The following is a 17,813-nucleotide window of genomic DNA, read 5'->3' on the forward strand; positions in this document are numbered from 1 at the left end:
ACCCCAACATTGAGACCTAACCTAAACGTCACCTAAACCCAACCATAAACCTAAACCTAACCCTAATCGGACCATGACGGTTCCTCAGGAAGCTGAGTGATAGAAATGAGCGGAGGTTTTAGACTGGGACGTGGCGCTGCTGCATGCTGGGTAACACCTCCAGTGTTCAGAGAGCTGAATTAACACTGGCTGTCCAGAGTCCACCTCCAGCCAGAACACCGTCCAGCACACAGGCCCTGGTTCTGCGCACGGTGAGCTGGGCTGGGCTGGGCTGAGCTGAGCTGAGCTGGGCTGGGCTGGGCTGAGCTGGGCTGGGCTGAGCTGGGCTGAGCTGGGCTGGGCTGGGCTGGGCTGAGCTGAGCTAGGCTGGGCTGGGCTGGGCTGGGCTGGGCTGAGCTGAGCTGAGCTAGGCTGGGCTGAGCTGGGCTGGGCTGGGCTGGGCTGGGCTGAGCTGGGCTGAGCTGGGCTGAGCTGGGCTGGGCTGGGCTGAGCTGGGCTGGGCTGGGCTGAGCTGGGCTGAGCTGAGCTGAGCTGGGCTGGGCTGGCCTGGCCTGGGCTGGGCTGGGCTGAGCTGAGCTGGGCTGAGCTGGGCTGAGCTGGGCTGGGCTGGGCTGAGCTGGGCTGGGCTGGGCTGAGCTGGGCTGGGCTGAGCTGGGCTGAGCTGAGCTGGGCTGGGCTCGAGATGAAAGAGCTGGAGCGCGTTTCAGAACAACAGGGCAACCCTGAACATCTGACAGCTTTTGCAGACTTCAGCAGATGTTCCCCCCCCTCCCTCCCTCTCCCCCCCCCACCCCCCCCACCCCCCCCCCCGCCCCCTCCCTACCCAGCCTCGCCGCGCGCGCTGCTGTTTGCTCTGTTCCCCCTGCGGGTTAAACAGAGGAACAACCACTTCCAGCTATTCCAGCTATTCTGGTTGAACCAGGAGACGCCGAAACAGCCCACACCCCACCTACTGCTATACGCGCGTGCATATATGCCCGCGTCCGCGCGCCCTGACTGTGCGTTTTTTGGGGGTCTCTGCTTTACGCGCGCGTGGCCATAAGTTCACGAGAGAGAGAAAGAGAATGTGCATGCGTGTGTGTATCTGTGTGTGTGTGTGAGAGAGAGAGAGAGTGTGTGTGAGAGAGAGAGTGTGTGCGCGCGCTCTCTCTCTCTCTCTCTAATCAGCGCGTGAGGAGGAGGAGGCGGGCCGAGAGAGCCTCAGTGTAACGCGATAGCTGTGCACCTCCGAACTCTCCCTCACTCACTCACACACACACACACACACTCACACACACATGCACGCGCGCCCGCCCGCCCGCTCTCCAGCACTACCAGCTCGAGGACGGCACGCGGCTCAACACGCACTCCAACACAGGTTACAGCGCGCGATGCTGGTCAGAGCAGTCAGACGCGGGACCGGGGTGTTTTAGGCACGCGGAGCCTCCGGGAGTGTGTGGGCGCGTGGACGTGTGGAAGCCCACCCTGGGGATCTCCTAAAGCACCGCGCGGAGGATTTCCAGCCTGAGCGGGAGAGGTCCAGGTCCGAGCTCCAGGGGGCACGGATATGCCGGGAGCTCCAGCGCCGCCAGCCCCGGCGGTGTAGTTCAGCGTCGCCCCCCCCCACCAACACCACCACCACCACCTCCTCCACCTCCCCTACCGCGATGACAACACCCGCGAGGCGCCGCCTGAGTCTCCACTGAGCCCCGAACTTCTCCCAGAAGCGGCGTGACGAGGAGCACCTCCCTCTTCCTTCTCCCTGGTTTCTGGGTCCTGGTTCTGGTTCTGGTTCTGGTCCTGGTTCTGGTTCTGGTCCTGATTCTGGAGGAGACATGGAGGTGCTGCGGTCTCTCCACCACGTCGCCCTGCTCCTGTGTGTCGCCGTGAGCGCGAGCGGGCAGGAAGGTAAGAGCAGCGGGGAACATCTCAGATGTTCAGGTGAAGAGCGAGTCCACCTCGATTCTCCGGGGTGAAGGTTCAGGATTTAGAGCTTCTCCCTGACAGATATACACATTTCGAGGAAGGTATGGATCTGCTCGACCTGCCTTCGACCAGGTTTTCATTTTAATACCAGAAATAAATCGGATTTGTGGACGTTTTATACCAGAGCTTCAGAGGCGCGCGCAGCGTCCACCAAGCTTCTCCGTTTTTGGGGGATTTTTCACTTTTTCAAATTTAAGATTAAGTTGAAATGAGTCCTTTTACCCACACTGAGCTCAGACTTGTAGAAAATTCTGGAATAACTTGAAATATAATTTAATAAATCAGTGAAAGTTCAGGAGGGGGTTCTTTCTCCTGTAAAGTTCTGAAGATGTTTTTTAGATGTTTTTAGATGTTTTTTTTAGAAAAATCGTAACTTTGGACGAACTGAAACGTGAATCCGGGCTGGTTTCAGGCTTTAGAGAACTGAAGGAGCTCACATGGCTTCAGATGGTCGGTCAGTTTGCTTCGGTTCCTCCAGAGAACCAACCGATGCGAAGCTGAGCTGAAACTCTTCTCTATGCTGAATATTTTAATATTTATAATATATTATAAGACTCATAGAGTTCATACAGAGTGTCTTCCAGAGGTTGTTTGTTCCACAAAAGTTCAGTATTGAGACCCCGGGAAATGGGTCCCCAGCCCAGCATTACTGTTAATATTATTATTAATATTACTGTTAATATTATTAATATTACTGTTAATATTATTATTAATATTACTGTTAATATTATTATTATTATCATTACTGTTAATATTATTATTAATATTACTGTTAATATTATTATTATTATTACTGTTAATATTATTATTAATATTACTGTTATACACCATCATTACTGTTAATATTATTATTAATATTACTGTTAATATTATTATTATTATTATTACTGTTAATATTATTATTAATATTACTGTTAATATTATTATTATTACTGTTAATATTATTATTGTTATTATTACTGTTAATATTATTATTAATATTACTGTTAATATTATTATTATTATTATTATTATTACTGTTAATATTATTATTATTATTATTACTGTTATAAACCACCATCATGGAGACCTGCCCTGAAAGCCCTGAAAGCTTTTAAAGCCCTGAAAGCTCTTAAATCTGTGATCAGTCACAGAAAGAAAACAGTTGAATAATAAAGCGTATTAATTGACCTTGCTCGAACCGCTGCTCGTCCTCAACAACTATTGATTAGAATAAGGAGGATTTCCATAGAGGAGAGAGAGAGAGAGAGAGAGAGGAGAGAGAGAGAGATAGACATAGAGGAGAGAGAGAGAGAGAGAGAGAGAGAGAGAGGGGGGGGGAGAGGGATAGAGAGAGAGAGAGAGAGAGAGATAGATAGAGAGAGAGACAGAGAGAGAGAGATAGAGAGAGAGAGATAGAGAGAGAGAGAGAGAGAGAGATAGACATAGAGAGAGAGAGAGAGAGAGAGAGATAGACATAGAGGAGAGAGAGAGAGAGAGAGAGAGGGGGGGGAGAGGGATAGAGAGAGAGAGAGAGAGAGAGAGAGATAGACATAGAGGAGAGAGAGAGAGAGGAGAGAGAGAGAGAGAGAGAGATAGACATAGAGAGAGAGAGAGAGAGAGAGAGAGAGGAGAGAGAGAGAGATAGACATAGAGAGAGAGAGAGAGAGGAGAGAGAGAGAGATAGACATAGAGAGAGAGAGAGATAGACATAGAGAGAGAGAGAGAGGAGAGAGAGAGAGAGAGAGAGAGAGAGAGAGAGGTAGAGAGAGAGGGAGGTAGAGAGAGAGAGAGAGAGAGAGAGAGAGAGATAGACATAGAGAGAGAGAGAGAGAGGAGAGAGAGAGAGAGAGGTAGAGAGAGAGGGAGGTAGAGAGAGAGAGAGATAGACATAGAGAGAGAGAGAGAGAGGTAGAGAGAGAGGGAGGTAGAGAGAGAGAGAGAGAGATAGACATAGAGAGAGAGAGAGAGAGGTAGAGAGAGAGGGAGGTAGAGAGAGAGAGAGAGAGAGAGATGAAGGAAAATGAGGAGAGAAAAGAAATAAGAGAGAGAATGGGAATAAAAGAGAGAGAAAATTACATATAAATAATAATAATAATAAAAGTAATAAATATATTATTTACTGTAAATGTAAATGTATGGACGGTTACCACTAATATTAATATGAAGCATTCTAATATTCTCTTTGGCCAGAGCTGCTAGTTACAGTCCAGCCCACTGAAGCTGTTAGTGTCCGGATTCAAAACTGAGAGAGAGACATAGAGAGACAGAGAGAGAGAGAAACATTGAGAAAGAGAGAGAGAGACATAGAGAGAGAGAGAGAGACATAGAGAGAGACATAGAGAGAGAGAGAGAGTGAGAGAGACATAGAGAGAGAGACATAGAAAGAGAGAGAGACATTGAGAGAGAGACATAGAAAGAGAGAGAGAGAGAGACATAGAGAGAGAGAGAGAGACATAGAGAGAGAGAGAGACATAGAGAGAGAGACATAGAAAGAGAGAGAGAGAGACATAGAGAGAGACATAGAGAGAGAGAGAGAGTGAGTGAGAGAGAGACATAGAGAGAGAGAGAGACATAGAGAGAGAGAGATAGAGAGACATAGAGAGAGAGAGAGAGACATAGAGAGAGAGAGAGATAGAGAGACATAGAGAGAGAGAGAAACATAGAGAGAGAGACATAGAGAGAGAGAAACATTGAGAGAGAGACATAGAGAGAGAGATAGAGAGAGAGAGAAACATTGAGAGAGAGACATAGAGAGAGAGTGAGAGTGGGAGAGAGAGACATAGAGAGAGAGAGAAACATTGAGAGAGAGAGACATAGAAAGAGAGAGAGAGAAACATAGAGAGAGAGACATAGAGAGAGAGAGAAACATTGAGAGAGACAGATAGAGAGATAGAGAGAGAGAAACATAGAGAGAGAGAAAGAGAGAGGGAGAGAGAGAGAGAGAGACATTGAGAGAGAGAGAAACAGAGAGAGAGAGAGGGAGAGAGAGAGAAAGAGAGAGAGACAGAGACATAAAGAGAGAAAGAGAGACAGAGAGAGACAGAGACATAGAGAGAGAGAGAGAGACAGAGAGAGAGATAGAAAGAGAGAGACAGACAGAGAGACAGACAGAGAGACAGAGAGAGACACAGACATAGAGAGAGAGACATAGAGAGAGAGGAGAGAGAGAGAGACAGAGAGAGAGAGAGAGACAGAGAGAGATAGAGAGAGAGAGACAGAGACATAGAGAGAGAGACATAGAGAGAGAGACATAGAGAGAGAGGCCGTGCTCCACTCCCTCACTCTTCGCACCGTGACGGCAGCCTGACCGGCCATCAAAAGCGTCAGGATCACCAGATTTTCCAGTTGAGATTGACTCAGTAAATAAGCTGTAAACACTGCGAACCCTGAGCACTGTGGTACCGACGGGACTCCGGCTGCTACATCTAAAAGTTATGATCAGATTACCTCAGAAAATGACCTCAGAAACCAGACTCATATACAGCTCCGGCATTAGCCTGCCAGCAGGATTAGCCTTTACCTGTAACTCGAGCTAACGGCACGCGGGCCTGACGGGCTGCTGCTGCTGGGATTATTAGGAACAGGGTAGGAATTAAAGTCCAGCTGAAAAATCTTACAGCGCAAACCAGTGCCAGAGCAGCTGGAACAGGAAAGAGCTTTATAGTTTTAGAAGAGCTTATATATTAGCATTAAGTTTATATATTAGCATTAAGTTTATATATTAGCATTAGGTTTATATATTAGCATTAGGTTTATGTTATAGCATTAAATTTATATATTAGCATTAGATTTATGTATTAGCATTAAGTTTATATATTAGCATTAGATTTATGTATTAGCATTAAGTTTATATATTTGCATTAGATTTATGTATTAGCATTAAATTTATATATTAGCATTAGATTTATGTATTAGCATTAAGTTTATATATTAGCATTAGATTTATGTATTAGCATTAAGTTTATATATTAGCATTAGATTTATGTATTAGCATTAAATTTATATATTAGCATTAGATTTATGTATTAGCATTAAGTTTATATATTAGCATTAGATTTATGTATTAGCATTAAGTTTATATATTAGCATTAGGTTTATGTATTAGCATTAAGTTTATGTATTAGCATTAAGTTTATGTAGTAGCATCAGGTTTATGTATTAGCATTAGGTTTATGTATTAGCATTACGTTTATGTAGTAGCATCAGGTTTATGTATTAGCATCAGGTTTATGTATTAGCATTAGGTTTATGTATTAGCATTAAGTTTGTGTATTACCATTACATTTATGTATTAGCATTAAGTTTGTGTATTAGCATTACATTTATGTATTAGCATTAAACATTAGTTAGGCTTAAACCACTGTGAGACTCCAATGATTGTTCATGTATTTACGTCTTTTACGCTTCACATTTTTAAAACACAGACTAAATACATATGGATTAACATTGCAGAGACATTTAGGACTTATAATATTAATAATAATAATAATAATAATAATAATAAAAATAGAGTTCTCCAGAGTACAATAAATGCGCTATCCGACTTCTAATATATTTAAAAACTCTTGCCGAATCATCTGATGACACCGAAATGACTCACGAATCCCTTCTTATTTGGAAGCGATTCATCTGATAGGTGGCCATATTTCAACATATATAATACAGACCATATATTTCATTATATACGTTCACAAATATAGTATACATATGTGTAAGCATTGTTTATTGGACGCATGCGACAAATATTGAGCATACCTATAATTCTGATTGGAAGATACATATATGTATGCACATATATATATAGTAAACTTATTAATATGAATTATTATACATATTTGTAATATATTTATTGTGCATATCACCACTGAAACCTTGTAAACCTTAATTTTTTGATGTTTTTCATCATACCATAATTTGAATGTTGTTATTTACATTATGTCAGAATTTCACGATGAAAGGACCGATATAAACAGAAATGTGTTTTCTATAAAGATCCAAAATATTTTTAAATATTTATATATTTACACTGACTTTCATTGAAAGATTAGAAGGTACAAGTGTTGGACGTATTTTTGCGTTTGATGATTCTTATATTTTGATATATGCTGAGATATATTACACATATACACACTTTTACTACGCTGGCATATACGTCAGATATATTTCAATACGTGACAAATAATTTCATGTATATATTATCTATATATATATCCCCTATCGAGCGGTTCTTTCTTCTCTCCGCTGGAACAGTTGAGCAGTGGCTCGTTTCAGACACTCGGAGTGGCTGTAAAAATGGAGTTGCCTGCGGCTAAGGCAGAGACAGACTGCTGGAGTGATATCTTTGTATGTTTTTGTGTCTGAAATGGTGACTCACACTGGCAGTGTGGGATTTAGCCAGTGCAGGGAAGCAGCTGATTAGCGAGAAGCCTGACTGAGGCTGAGAGCTTTAGAGAAAGAGCTGATAATGAACTTCATATTGACACTGTTCTTATTATCTGAATAAGAGCTAGAGCTTCAAATAAAGTTAGTAGGCTTGACTTTTTCTCCTTATTGAGCTTAAAAAAGAGATTAAAAATGTTAGAAATTGAAAAAACGGTTGGCTGTGGCATCACTGGGGATCGAAATACTAGGTCAGACACACATAATCTGAAATTAATTGCAAAAAATGGGGGGTTCGATTCCCGGCCTGGGTGACTATGCTGCACTACACCAATAAGAGTCTACATTGGCCCACCTGTGTAATACGAGTAACCCTGTAAGTCGCTCTGGATAAGAGCGTCAGCTAAATGCCGTAAATGTAAAATGTCCTTATGAATATATATATATATATATAGACAAAAGTATTGGGTTTTGGTTCCTCTTTGGTGCTACTAGCTTCCTCAAAAGATGCTCGGATCCGGATCTCTGTACAGCTGCTTTGTGACAACATTTGCTGTAAAAAGCCTTTATAAATAAAACAGAATTAAATCGAGTTAAATTGGGACACCAGCTCAGTCATTGTTTCTTCTGAAATCCTGCTTTTGTTGGAGTAACTGTTTCCTGTAGGAAGGCTATCTTCTACATTTTGGAGGAACATTGCTGTGAAGATTTGATTGCATGCAGTGGAAAGGGCGTTAGTGAGGTCAGGATGTTGGATCCCAAAAGTATTAAATACCCCTCTAGCCCACGCCTGGCATTATTAAGCAGCATGGTGTCAATAGGTTCATGTTTATGTTCTCCAGAGAGTCCTAATCTATTGGCAGTACTTCATTACGGGGACTAGACAAGCTGTGTGTGTGCATTTGCACATCTGTGTCAGCAATTGGTGCAACTTAAAGTAGCTGAATGCATTCATATGTCACAAATATTTGGACATATAGTGTGTGTATATATATTTTTTGTTATATAACAGTGGCATCATATAGTGTATATATTCATGTATTCATGAAATTCCCTTATATCTAATTTATATATCTAACATATTAAAATATACGTTTTGTATATGCAAAAATATAAATAAAGAATTGCCAGATTTATATAACGTCAAAAAGTGAAAACGTAAAAAAATGAAGACACACGGTTTAAGCAGGGCATTGTCACTATATATCATACATATTTTACAGATATGCACTATAGCTGAGATTTATCTATATGTTTACTACATATATGGACCTATATCAAACATATCTATATGTATATATTATGCATATATATATATATATATACACATATATATACACATATATATACACATATCTATATGTATATATTATAACAGTGGCGTCATATAGTGTATATATTCATGTATTCATGAAATTCCCTTATATCTAATTTATATATCTAACATATTAAAATATATGTTTTGTACACACAAAAATATAAATAAAGAACTGCCAGATTTATATAACGTCAAAAAGTGAAAACGTAAAAAATGAAGACACACGGTTTAAGCAGGGCATTGACACTATATAATATACATATTTTACAGATATGCACTATAGCTGAGATTTATCTATATGTTTACTACGTATATGTACCTATATCAAACATTTTTGATTTATATATTATGCAAATGTGTCAATAAACCATCTATAAATATTTGTATACATAGGTTTTGAAGTATATGCCCAATCTTTAATGATATATATGCATCAGTGACCAGTGTCAGATTGTCCTATGGGTTTGCTCGAGACATTTAGAAGGTCCGACTCCTCGAACAACTGGCCAGACATCTTCACTCAGCTAAAATGTGCTCAGTCGCGCCTCCAGCCTTCAGGCCATCGTGTCATTTTTGGTCATGACCGATGTGACAAAAATGACCTAAACGCCTTATCGGACTGTCAGGGCTTGTTAACAGCACCAGACGGAGCGTCTGGAGTCTCTTCTAATTTAACCCCATAGTTGTCCTGTCTCCCCTTCTCAGTTGTCCTGCAGTCCACCTGTCTCCTACCCTAACGGTCAGCAGTTTCAGGCCTTATGTTTGCTATGGCTGCATTCGCCAAGCCAGAAACTCCTGTTTCTCATTTGATCCTCTTGGGAATTTTGAAGGTACAGCTTCAGTTGATCTGTGCAAACACTGCCGATCAGTCGGCTCTGTTACTAGCGTAGCATAGCTCGTATGGTCATGACTTGGCTTTGGCATGGTGTGGTGCTGCTGGCTCCAGGGACAGTGCTGATAGGCTTATGGTATTGGTGGAATGAGCTGTACATGCAGATGGAGAGATGGCAACTGGCCGACTTGTTGGACGGTGAAACTTTCAGAGTAAAAGAAGAAAGAGAGGAGGGATGTCCCAATCCAGTCATTCCCCCATCCCACCGGCCCCAATCCAAGTACCTTAAGGCTGAGTATCGTCAGATTCCGATATGAGTAGCCAAATGATGAGTGTCAGTCAATATCGATCCGATCTGAGTAGCCAAATGATGAGTGTCAGCCGAAATCGATCCGATCTGAGTAGCTTAATAATAAGTATCAGCCAATATCGATCCGATCTGAGTAGCTTAATGAGTATCAGCGAATACATATCCAATTTGAGTACTTTAATAATGAGTATCAGCCAATATTGATCCGATCTGAGTAGCTTAATGAGTATCAGCTACTAACGATCTGATTTGAGTAGCTTAATGATAAGTGTCAGCCAATACTGATCCAATTTGAGGACCTTAATGATGAGTATCAGCGAATACATATCCAATTTGAGTACTTTAATGATGAGTATCAGCCAATATTGATCCGATCTGAGTAGCTTAATGAGTATCAGCTACTAACGATCTGATTTGAGTAGCTTAATGATAAGTGTCAGCCAATACTGATCCAATTTGAGGACCTTAATGATGAGTATCAGTCAATGTGGATCCGATCTGAGTAGCTTAATGCTGAGTATCAGTCAATGTGAATCCGATCTGAGTAGCTTAATGATAAGTGTCAGCCAATACTGATCCAATTTGAGGACCTTAATGATGAGTATCAGTCAATGTGAATCCCATCTGAGTAGCTTAATGATAAGTGTCAGCCAATACTGATCCAATTTGAGGACCTTAATGATGAGTATCAGCCAATACATATCCAATTTGAGTAGCTTAATGATGAGTGTCAGTCAATGTTGATCCGATCTAAGTAGCTTAATGATGAGTATCAGTCAATGTGGATCCAATCTAAGTAGCATAACTATGAGTATCAGCCAATACCGATCCGATCAGAGTACCTTAGAGCTGAGTATGAGCCAACAGACTGGAACACAGTGGGAAGAAAACCATGGATGGTAAAGTATATCTAATAGGGCTTTAAATAGACAATACCTGATTCACTAAAAGAAGCATGGGTTAGCATCTTTTCCAAACCATTGGATCAGACCAGGACATCCCTGTCCAGGTAGGAATACTCATCTCCACAGAGCAAACAAAAGACGTGTCATTCAAGAACTGTCCACACAAACGCTAGCAAAAACAATGCTAGCAAAGACGCTGCCTAGCAGACACGCTGTCTCAGGCATGCACACACACACACACACACACACCACCAAAATGGGAACTCAAATAGTCGGATATGCTCTTTGATCCTTCCCTTCCGAGTGCCTTCTTGCGAGCGTCAACTGCTACCATGCCAAAAGAGCTGCGAAAACAAGGTCAGGCATTTGCATTTGGGGCCACGAAACAACACCCAGCTGGATCCCTGGCGAGGTGGCAGACGCGGCGGAAACTCGGAGATCGGGACCGAATTAAAAATAAGAGCATCATAAATAATGCAAGCGTCCCCTCCTACTCCGCATCATTTAAAGGTCTTTATGAAGAAGCAGTGCACGAGTCGGAGACGAGATGAAATGCGTGTATCTGTGGGGAAAGGGATGAAAAGGCCCGTTAAATCACAGTACAGCGCCGGGAGTGATGCTTTCCGTGGTTCTTTGTGCTGACGACCCCGTGCCAGGGCCTTGAACTGAGTTCGGAATCGAGTACTTCTGTCTATTGTTTTATATATCTGGGAGAAAATGTGGGTTAGGATTAGATCTGGCATGCTAATTCTTACCGTGGTCTGATACTGTTGTAGTATCAGACCATAAAAAACAGTTAGGACCACGTATGGCATGCTAACTCTAGATCTGGCATGCTAACTCTTACCGTGGTCTGATACTGTTGTAGTATCAGACCATAAAAAAAACAGTTAAGACCAGGTATGGCACGCTAACTCTAGATCTGGCATGCTAACTCTTTCCGTGGTCTGAGACTGTTGTAGTATCAGACCATAAAAAAGAGTAAAGACCAGGTATGGCACGCTAACTCTAGATCTGGCATGCTAACTCTTACCGTGGTCTGATACTGTTGTAGTATCAGACCTTTAAAAGAGTTAAGACCAGGTATGGCATGCTAACTCTAGATCTGGCATGCTAACTCTTACCGTGGTCTGATATTGTTGTAGTATCAGACCTTGAAAAGAGTAAAGACCAGGTATGGCACGCTAACTCTAGATCTGGCATGCTAACTCTTACCGTGGTCTGATATTGTTGTAGTATCAGACCTTGAAAAGAGTTAAGACCAGGTATGGCATGCTAACTCTAGATCTGGCATGCTAACTCTTACCGTGGTCTGATACTGTTGTAGTATCAGACCATAAAAAAAACAGTTAAGACCAGGTATGGCACGCTAACTCTAGATCTGGCATGCTAACTCTTTCCGTGGTCTGAGACTGTTGTAGTATCAGACCATAAAAAAGAGTAAAGACCAGGTATGGCACGCTAACTCTAGATCTGGCATGCTAACTCTTACCGTGGTCTGATACTGTTGTAGTATCAGACCTTTAAAAGAGTTAAGACCAGGTATGGCATGCTAACTCTAGATCTGGCATGCTAACTCTTACCGTGGTCTGATATTGTTGTAGTATCAGACCTTTAAAAGAGTTAAGACCAGGTATGGCATGCTAACTCTAGATCTGGCATGCTAACTCTTTCCGTGGTCTGATACTGTTGTAGTATCAGACCTTTAAAAGAGTTAAGACCAGGTATGGCATGCTAACTCTAGATCTGGCATGCTAACTCTTACCGTGGTCTGATATTGTTGTAGGACCACCGAGACAGGGCAAAGTGGAAGGCATTAGACTAACTGATTAATAGTCGCCTGATTAATCAGTTATTCTAATCATTAATTAACAGTGATACAGTATTATCATTGGAGCACTGAAAGAACCGTTTGTCAGCCCTTAAACACACCGTCCATATTCCAGCAGCTGCAGCTCTCCGGTCCTCCTGTTCGGTTCCGTGCCAAGTGCTTGAATTGCAATGAAAGCAGCAAGTGAGCAAGCCGGAAAGAGTGAGTGAGCGAGCGAGTGAGTGAGTGAGTGAGAGACGTAGAGAGACAGAGAGGGATGGAGAAAGAAAGAGAGAGAGAGAGAGAGAGAGAGAGAGAGAGAGACACAGACGCCTATGGGCTCTGCTGTAGCTCGGCAAGGATGAATGGATCAGCGCTGATTTCCTCACCGCGGGTGATAGCACTTTTTAATTAAGGTGCGAATGAGGGAAGGGGTGGAAAGAGAGAGAGAGAGAGAGAGAGAGAGAGAGAGAGAGAGAGAGCGAGCGAGGTATGGAGGGAGCGAGGGAAAGAAACAGAGTGGATGATGGAGATTTATCATGGCCTCTCCACAGGCCTGCAACTTATCACCACGGTGACGCCTCTGCAAAGATAATTCGGTTAATAGAAATTAGTAGAAGCTGCAGCGCACATACAAACACACACACACACACACACACACACACAAGTACCTTTCTTCACCCAGACGTTCACGAATATCTCCTATGCAGTCAATAAACACCAGTGACCAACGGAACAGGACACTAGGTGTGGGCTAGAGGGGTGTGAAGCCCCCCCAGCATTGAGCTGTAGGGCAGTGGACCTCTAGAATGATGGCTGGTGCTCCTCATCCAACATCCTCACCTCACTGCCACTCTAGTTGTCGAATGCAATCAAATCCTCACAGCAGTGGTCCTCCACTGTAGAAAGCCTTTTTCTTCCCTGGACAGTAGAGACTAAACAGCTAAAGCAGGAGATTTCAGAAGAAACAGTGAATGAATGAGCAGGTGTCCCAATACTTTTGTCCATACAGTGTATTGTGAATATCCCTGTTCGTTTGCTTTCTCCTGGTCCCTGCCTTGAACCCGTCCCCCCGCCCCCCTTCGTTCCCGCCGTCTCCCAACAAGAAAGGGTATCTCCGTCAAAAAAAGAGCCCAGCTTGCAAGATTCCCCTTCGTGGCTTCGTCCGCAGGCTTTCCCTCTGATAATTCCCAATGCCCTGGAAGCAGACAACAGGCAGACAGCCTGGGTAGTAGCCCTGAATGGAGGAAAGATGGAGCGATACGCCTATCCTTTTGTGTTGCCTTAATACACTTTTTTCATTCCTGGGGATAAAAGCAGGGAGACAGCAGCGGCGGCGGCTAGAGATGGACACAGCAAAGGAAGGTGTGTAGCTGTGTGGAGGGGGGAAGCTGGGAGTATGTGCGTTAAGAGGCTTGCGGAAAAGCTCTGGGATGTGGCTGTTACATTAAATGCCACCTAGTCCTAAGTGCGCCTTCCTTAAAAGACATAATAGCCGTGGAAATGTCAACACTTGAAAGACCATCAGCGACTAACACATTGATCCTGCCTTCGCCCGTGGTGACTGTCACATCAGCACCTCTGAGGAGCAGCGCTCCAGGCGACAGTGCACTCCTTGTCTCGCTCGGTCGGAAGGCCTGCTTGCGGCACGTACCCTCTGATTCGGTTCCAGGGTGCTCGAGAGGGCAAATTTCTTTATTTCCATAAATCTCCGTCTCCGTAACCGCTCACCCTGCCGTTCCTTCGTTGTGAAGCATGTTTCCAGCGGTACTTGACTTTTGGCTCAAGTTCCATCATTTTCAGCGATGTCGGAAAACCGAATCTCAGGATACAAGGATATGAGAGTGAGATCTCGTATAGCCTTGCCGTTAAAAGTGCTCAAACGGCAGCGAAAACGGGGTGTTTTCGGTAAATATCATGTTTAAGGAAGCATTCCTTTAAGGCTTGGTCTCGAACCGGACTCGATTGTATTAGGGTTTGATTTAGACTCAGTATTGATCTGGTGTTGGACCCCCGTAGACATGCTAAATCTCGATTAGCTGTAATATGGGGCTCGAACCATGCCTTTTTGGGGTCTTGATCTTGATTCAGTCTCATTCTTACCTTGAGAGTTGGGGACCTCACTGCCGAATGCAATCAAATCCTCACAGCAGTGGTCCTCCACTGTAGAAAGCCTTCTTCTTTCCCGGACAGTAGAGACTAAACAGCTAAAGCAGGAGACGCTCTTTTAAATGTCCTTGATTTCAGAAGAAACAGTGAATCAATAAGCAGGTGTCCCAATACTTTTGTCCATACAGTGTATTGTAAATGTCCTGACCTTAAAGCAGTTCTCCGGCTGCCTTAAACCCGCTCTCCCCCCCTTGAACCATGCCTTTTTGGGGGTCTTGATCTTGATTCAGTCTCATTCTTATTGCGACTGACTCTTGATTTGGTCTCTGCCCCCTTTTAGACCTCACCTTGAGAGTTGGGGATGAGGTGGGGTGGTGTGGTGGTGCTCATCATCCAACATCCTGACCTCACTGACACTCTTGTTGTCGAGTGCAATCAAATCCTCACAGCAGTGGTCCTCCACTGTAGAAAGCCTTCTTCTTTCCTGCACAGTAGAGACTCCAGAGTTACTCCAGCCAAAGCAGGAGACGCTTATTTAGATGTCCTTGATTTCAGAAGAAACAGTGAATGAATGAGCAGGTGTCCCAATACTTTTGTCCATACAGTGTATTGTAAACACTGACACTGAGCTACACTGAGCTACACTCTCTGGAACTGCTGATTATCTGGGATTCAGTTTCTAGAGTTACTTTAGAGAAGGGAGCAGTGGATGACCACGTCAGCTTCCACTTCTGTCCTCCAAGAACAGAAGGCTGAGGCTGCAGTGGTACCCAACAGGCCCTACCCAGCATTACAGTTGGTCGCGTACCTAATAAAGTGCTCGCTGAGTGAAGAAACTTCGGCCTGTTTTTTGTCTTTGGCTTTCGGCTCAAGTTCCAGCGAGTCTCAGGATCCAGGGATACGAGCGTGAGATCTCGTACTGCCTCGGCGCTGAAAGTGCTCAAACGGCAGCGAGATGTTTGTGAGGTTCAGACCGAGGCTCTTGACAGCGGCGCTCACCTACATATTTGTGCAGACCTGCATCAGACCCAGAACTGTCAATCAAATCTCCCTCATAGTCTGAGCTCGGCATTCCCGCGCCCCCCCTGCTGAGGCGTGTGCCGCGATGTGTCGGTGCTCGTCTTTGCTTGCGCCTCTGTGTTTCCTCCCTTTCTTGTCCCGGTGGTTGTAATTATCGCTACGCTAAATCCTTTATCTTACGTACGCAATAATCTACACAGTCCTCACCCGCCCAAAGGAATACCAGCGATGGCGTGCTAAATTGGCTCCATGCCCTCTCAGGAGACGGCCATTTGCAGCTAATTTACACCAAGCGTTAGCACGCTAGCTGTCTACAAATATATATAATATATATATATATATATATAATGTATATATATATATATATATACAGTACACAGGAAAGTACACACGGTTGTCATGGAGAACTGGTTTTGTAAAAGTGGGTCTGGCTCCTAATCCGAGCTCCATTTAGAATAATAATCATCCGAGTGATCCCCGCTATATATGTGTGTGTGTGTGTGTGTGTGTGTGGGCGGGGGTTATTATGTGTGCTAACATTAACGCTAGCATGGCGTGTTTGCGAGAGATAACGAATAGCAGTAGAGGAGGCCGCTAGTGTCTGTTCTGGGTGGGACACTAGAAGCGATGCTTTGTCATGCTGGATCTCATTACAGCTTTGGGGGTGACCCCTGAACCCCCCCAGACAGGGAGTCCGCCTTTCACTTCCTGTCTTAGCTTCTCAGGCATAGCTATTGGCAGGCTATTGTTCCTGGGAGTGGAGGCGATATGATCGGAGAGCAGCTAAATGTTTGCAGACTCCTACAATTACGTTGGCGGGAACGCTTAGAATGATACTTATGGGCTTTGGGGTTATTTTTGTAGGCTTTCCATGAAATAGCAGGGTTTTGTTGGCAGGTTCAATTACAGGGCTGTAATTACATCATCTTGGTTAAACAATGGCGGTTAGCTGTTGCTCAACCTTTGAGACCCTAACCCTAGAAGAGTGGCGAGCTGGAGAGTTCTTCAGATTTGGGACTGTACCTTGCTGAAGTATGAGGCTGTCAACTCAGCTTTTCAGGAACACCAGAGACACTGAGCTGGTTTAGGAACTCTCTACTCTTTAGGAACTGCTGATTATCTGGGATTCAGTTTCTAGAGTTACTTTAGAGAAGGGAGCAGTGGATGACCACGTCAGCTTCCACTTCTGTCCGCCAAGAACAGAAGGCTGAGGCTGCAGTGGTACCCAACAGGCCCTACCCAGCATTACAGTTGGTAGTGTACCTAATAAAGTGCTCGCTGAGTGTATGTGCTTTATGTGTGTTCTTTATATGACACCCCTCTCTCTTTCTCTCAGGTGAGAAATGTGGTGGGCATCTGGATGCCAGTGATGCGGGCTATATCACTTCACCTGGTTACCCTTTGGAGTACCCACCGCACCAGAACTGTGAGTGGGTGATTACAGCCCCGGAGCCCACCCAGCGCATCGTGCTGAACTTCAACCCCCACTTTGAGCTGGAGAGGCTCAACTGCAGGTAGGCAACTGAATCAGAAAGCAGCTGTTGGTGTGTTGGGTTGTAACAGGGTGGTACCATAAAAAATAATATAATAGTTAATATTATTATATCATTATATTAAGGGCTCTGTTTCTACAGTGTAGTCTGTATCTACTTATGTAATATAAGCAGAATATAAAACCCACCCCATCCATTGAGATCGCAGCTACATTAGCCTCTTAGCTACAGTGAAAACCCAAAAAACAGACTTTCTTTAACGTAACGGGGTTGTAAAAATGTAAATATCATGTTTAAGGAAGCATTCCTTTAAGGCTTGTTCTCGAACCGGACTCGATTGTATTAGGTTTAGATTTAGACTCAGTATTGATCTGGTGTTGGACCCCCGTAGACATGCTAAATCTCGATTAGCTGTAATATGGGGCTTAAACCATGCCTTTTTGGGGTCTTGATCTTGATTCAGTCTCATTCTTATTGCGACTCACTCTTGATTTGGTCTCTGCCCCCTTTTAGACCTTACCTTGAGAGTTGGGGATGAGGTGGGGTGGTGTGGTGGTGCTCATCATCCAACATCCTGACCTCACTGACACTCTTGTTGCCAAATACAATCAAATCCTCACAGCAGTGGTCCTCCACTGTAGAAAGCCTTCTTCTTTCCTGCACAGTAGAGACTCCAGAGTTACTCCAGCT

The 17,813-nt window shown here is 43.8% G+C and overlaps 1 protein-coding gene across 2 annotated transcripts in view; it reads left to right on the top strand.

Annotated features, from left to right (window-relative positions):
• Positions 1 to 1,079: 1,079 nt before the first annotated feature.
• The window catches only part of nrp2a (neuropilin 2a), a 98,639-nt gene continuing 81,905 nt past the window's right edge, over positions 1,080 to 17,813 (top strand). Inside the window, exons 1-2 of one of the 2 annotated variants that reach the window (XM_072656713.1) lie at positions 1,080 to 1,887; positions 16,967 to 17,144. In XM_072656713.1, the coding sequence (XP_072512814.1) occupies positions 1,815 to 1,887; positions 16,967 to 17,144 (251 nt within the window). In that variant the 5' untranslated portion in view covers positions 1,080 to 1,814. The remainder of the gene's footprint in view (positions 1,888 to 16,966; positions 17,145 to 17,813) is intronic. The other variant, XM_072656711.1, reaches the window with a different exon arrangement.

The sequence above is a fragment of the Salminus brasiliensis genome, chromosome 15 (assembly GCF_030463535.1).
Source record: "Salminus brasiliensis chromosome 15, fSalBra1.hap2, whole genome shotgun sequence".
Classification (NCBI taxonomy): domain Eukaryota; kingdom Metazoa; phylum Chordata; class Actinopteri; order Characiformes; family Bryconidae; genus Salminus; species Salminus brasiliensis.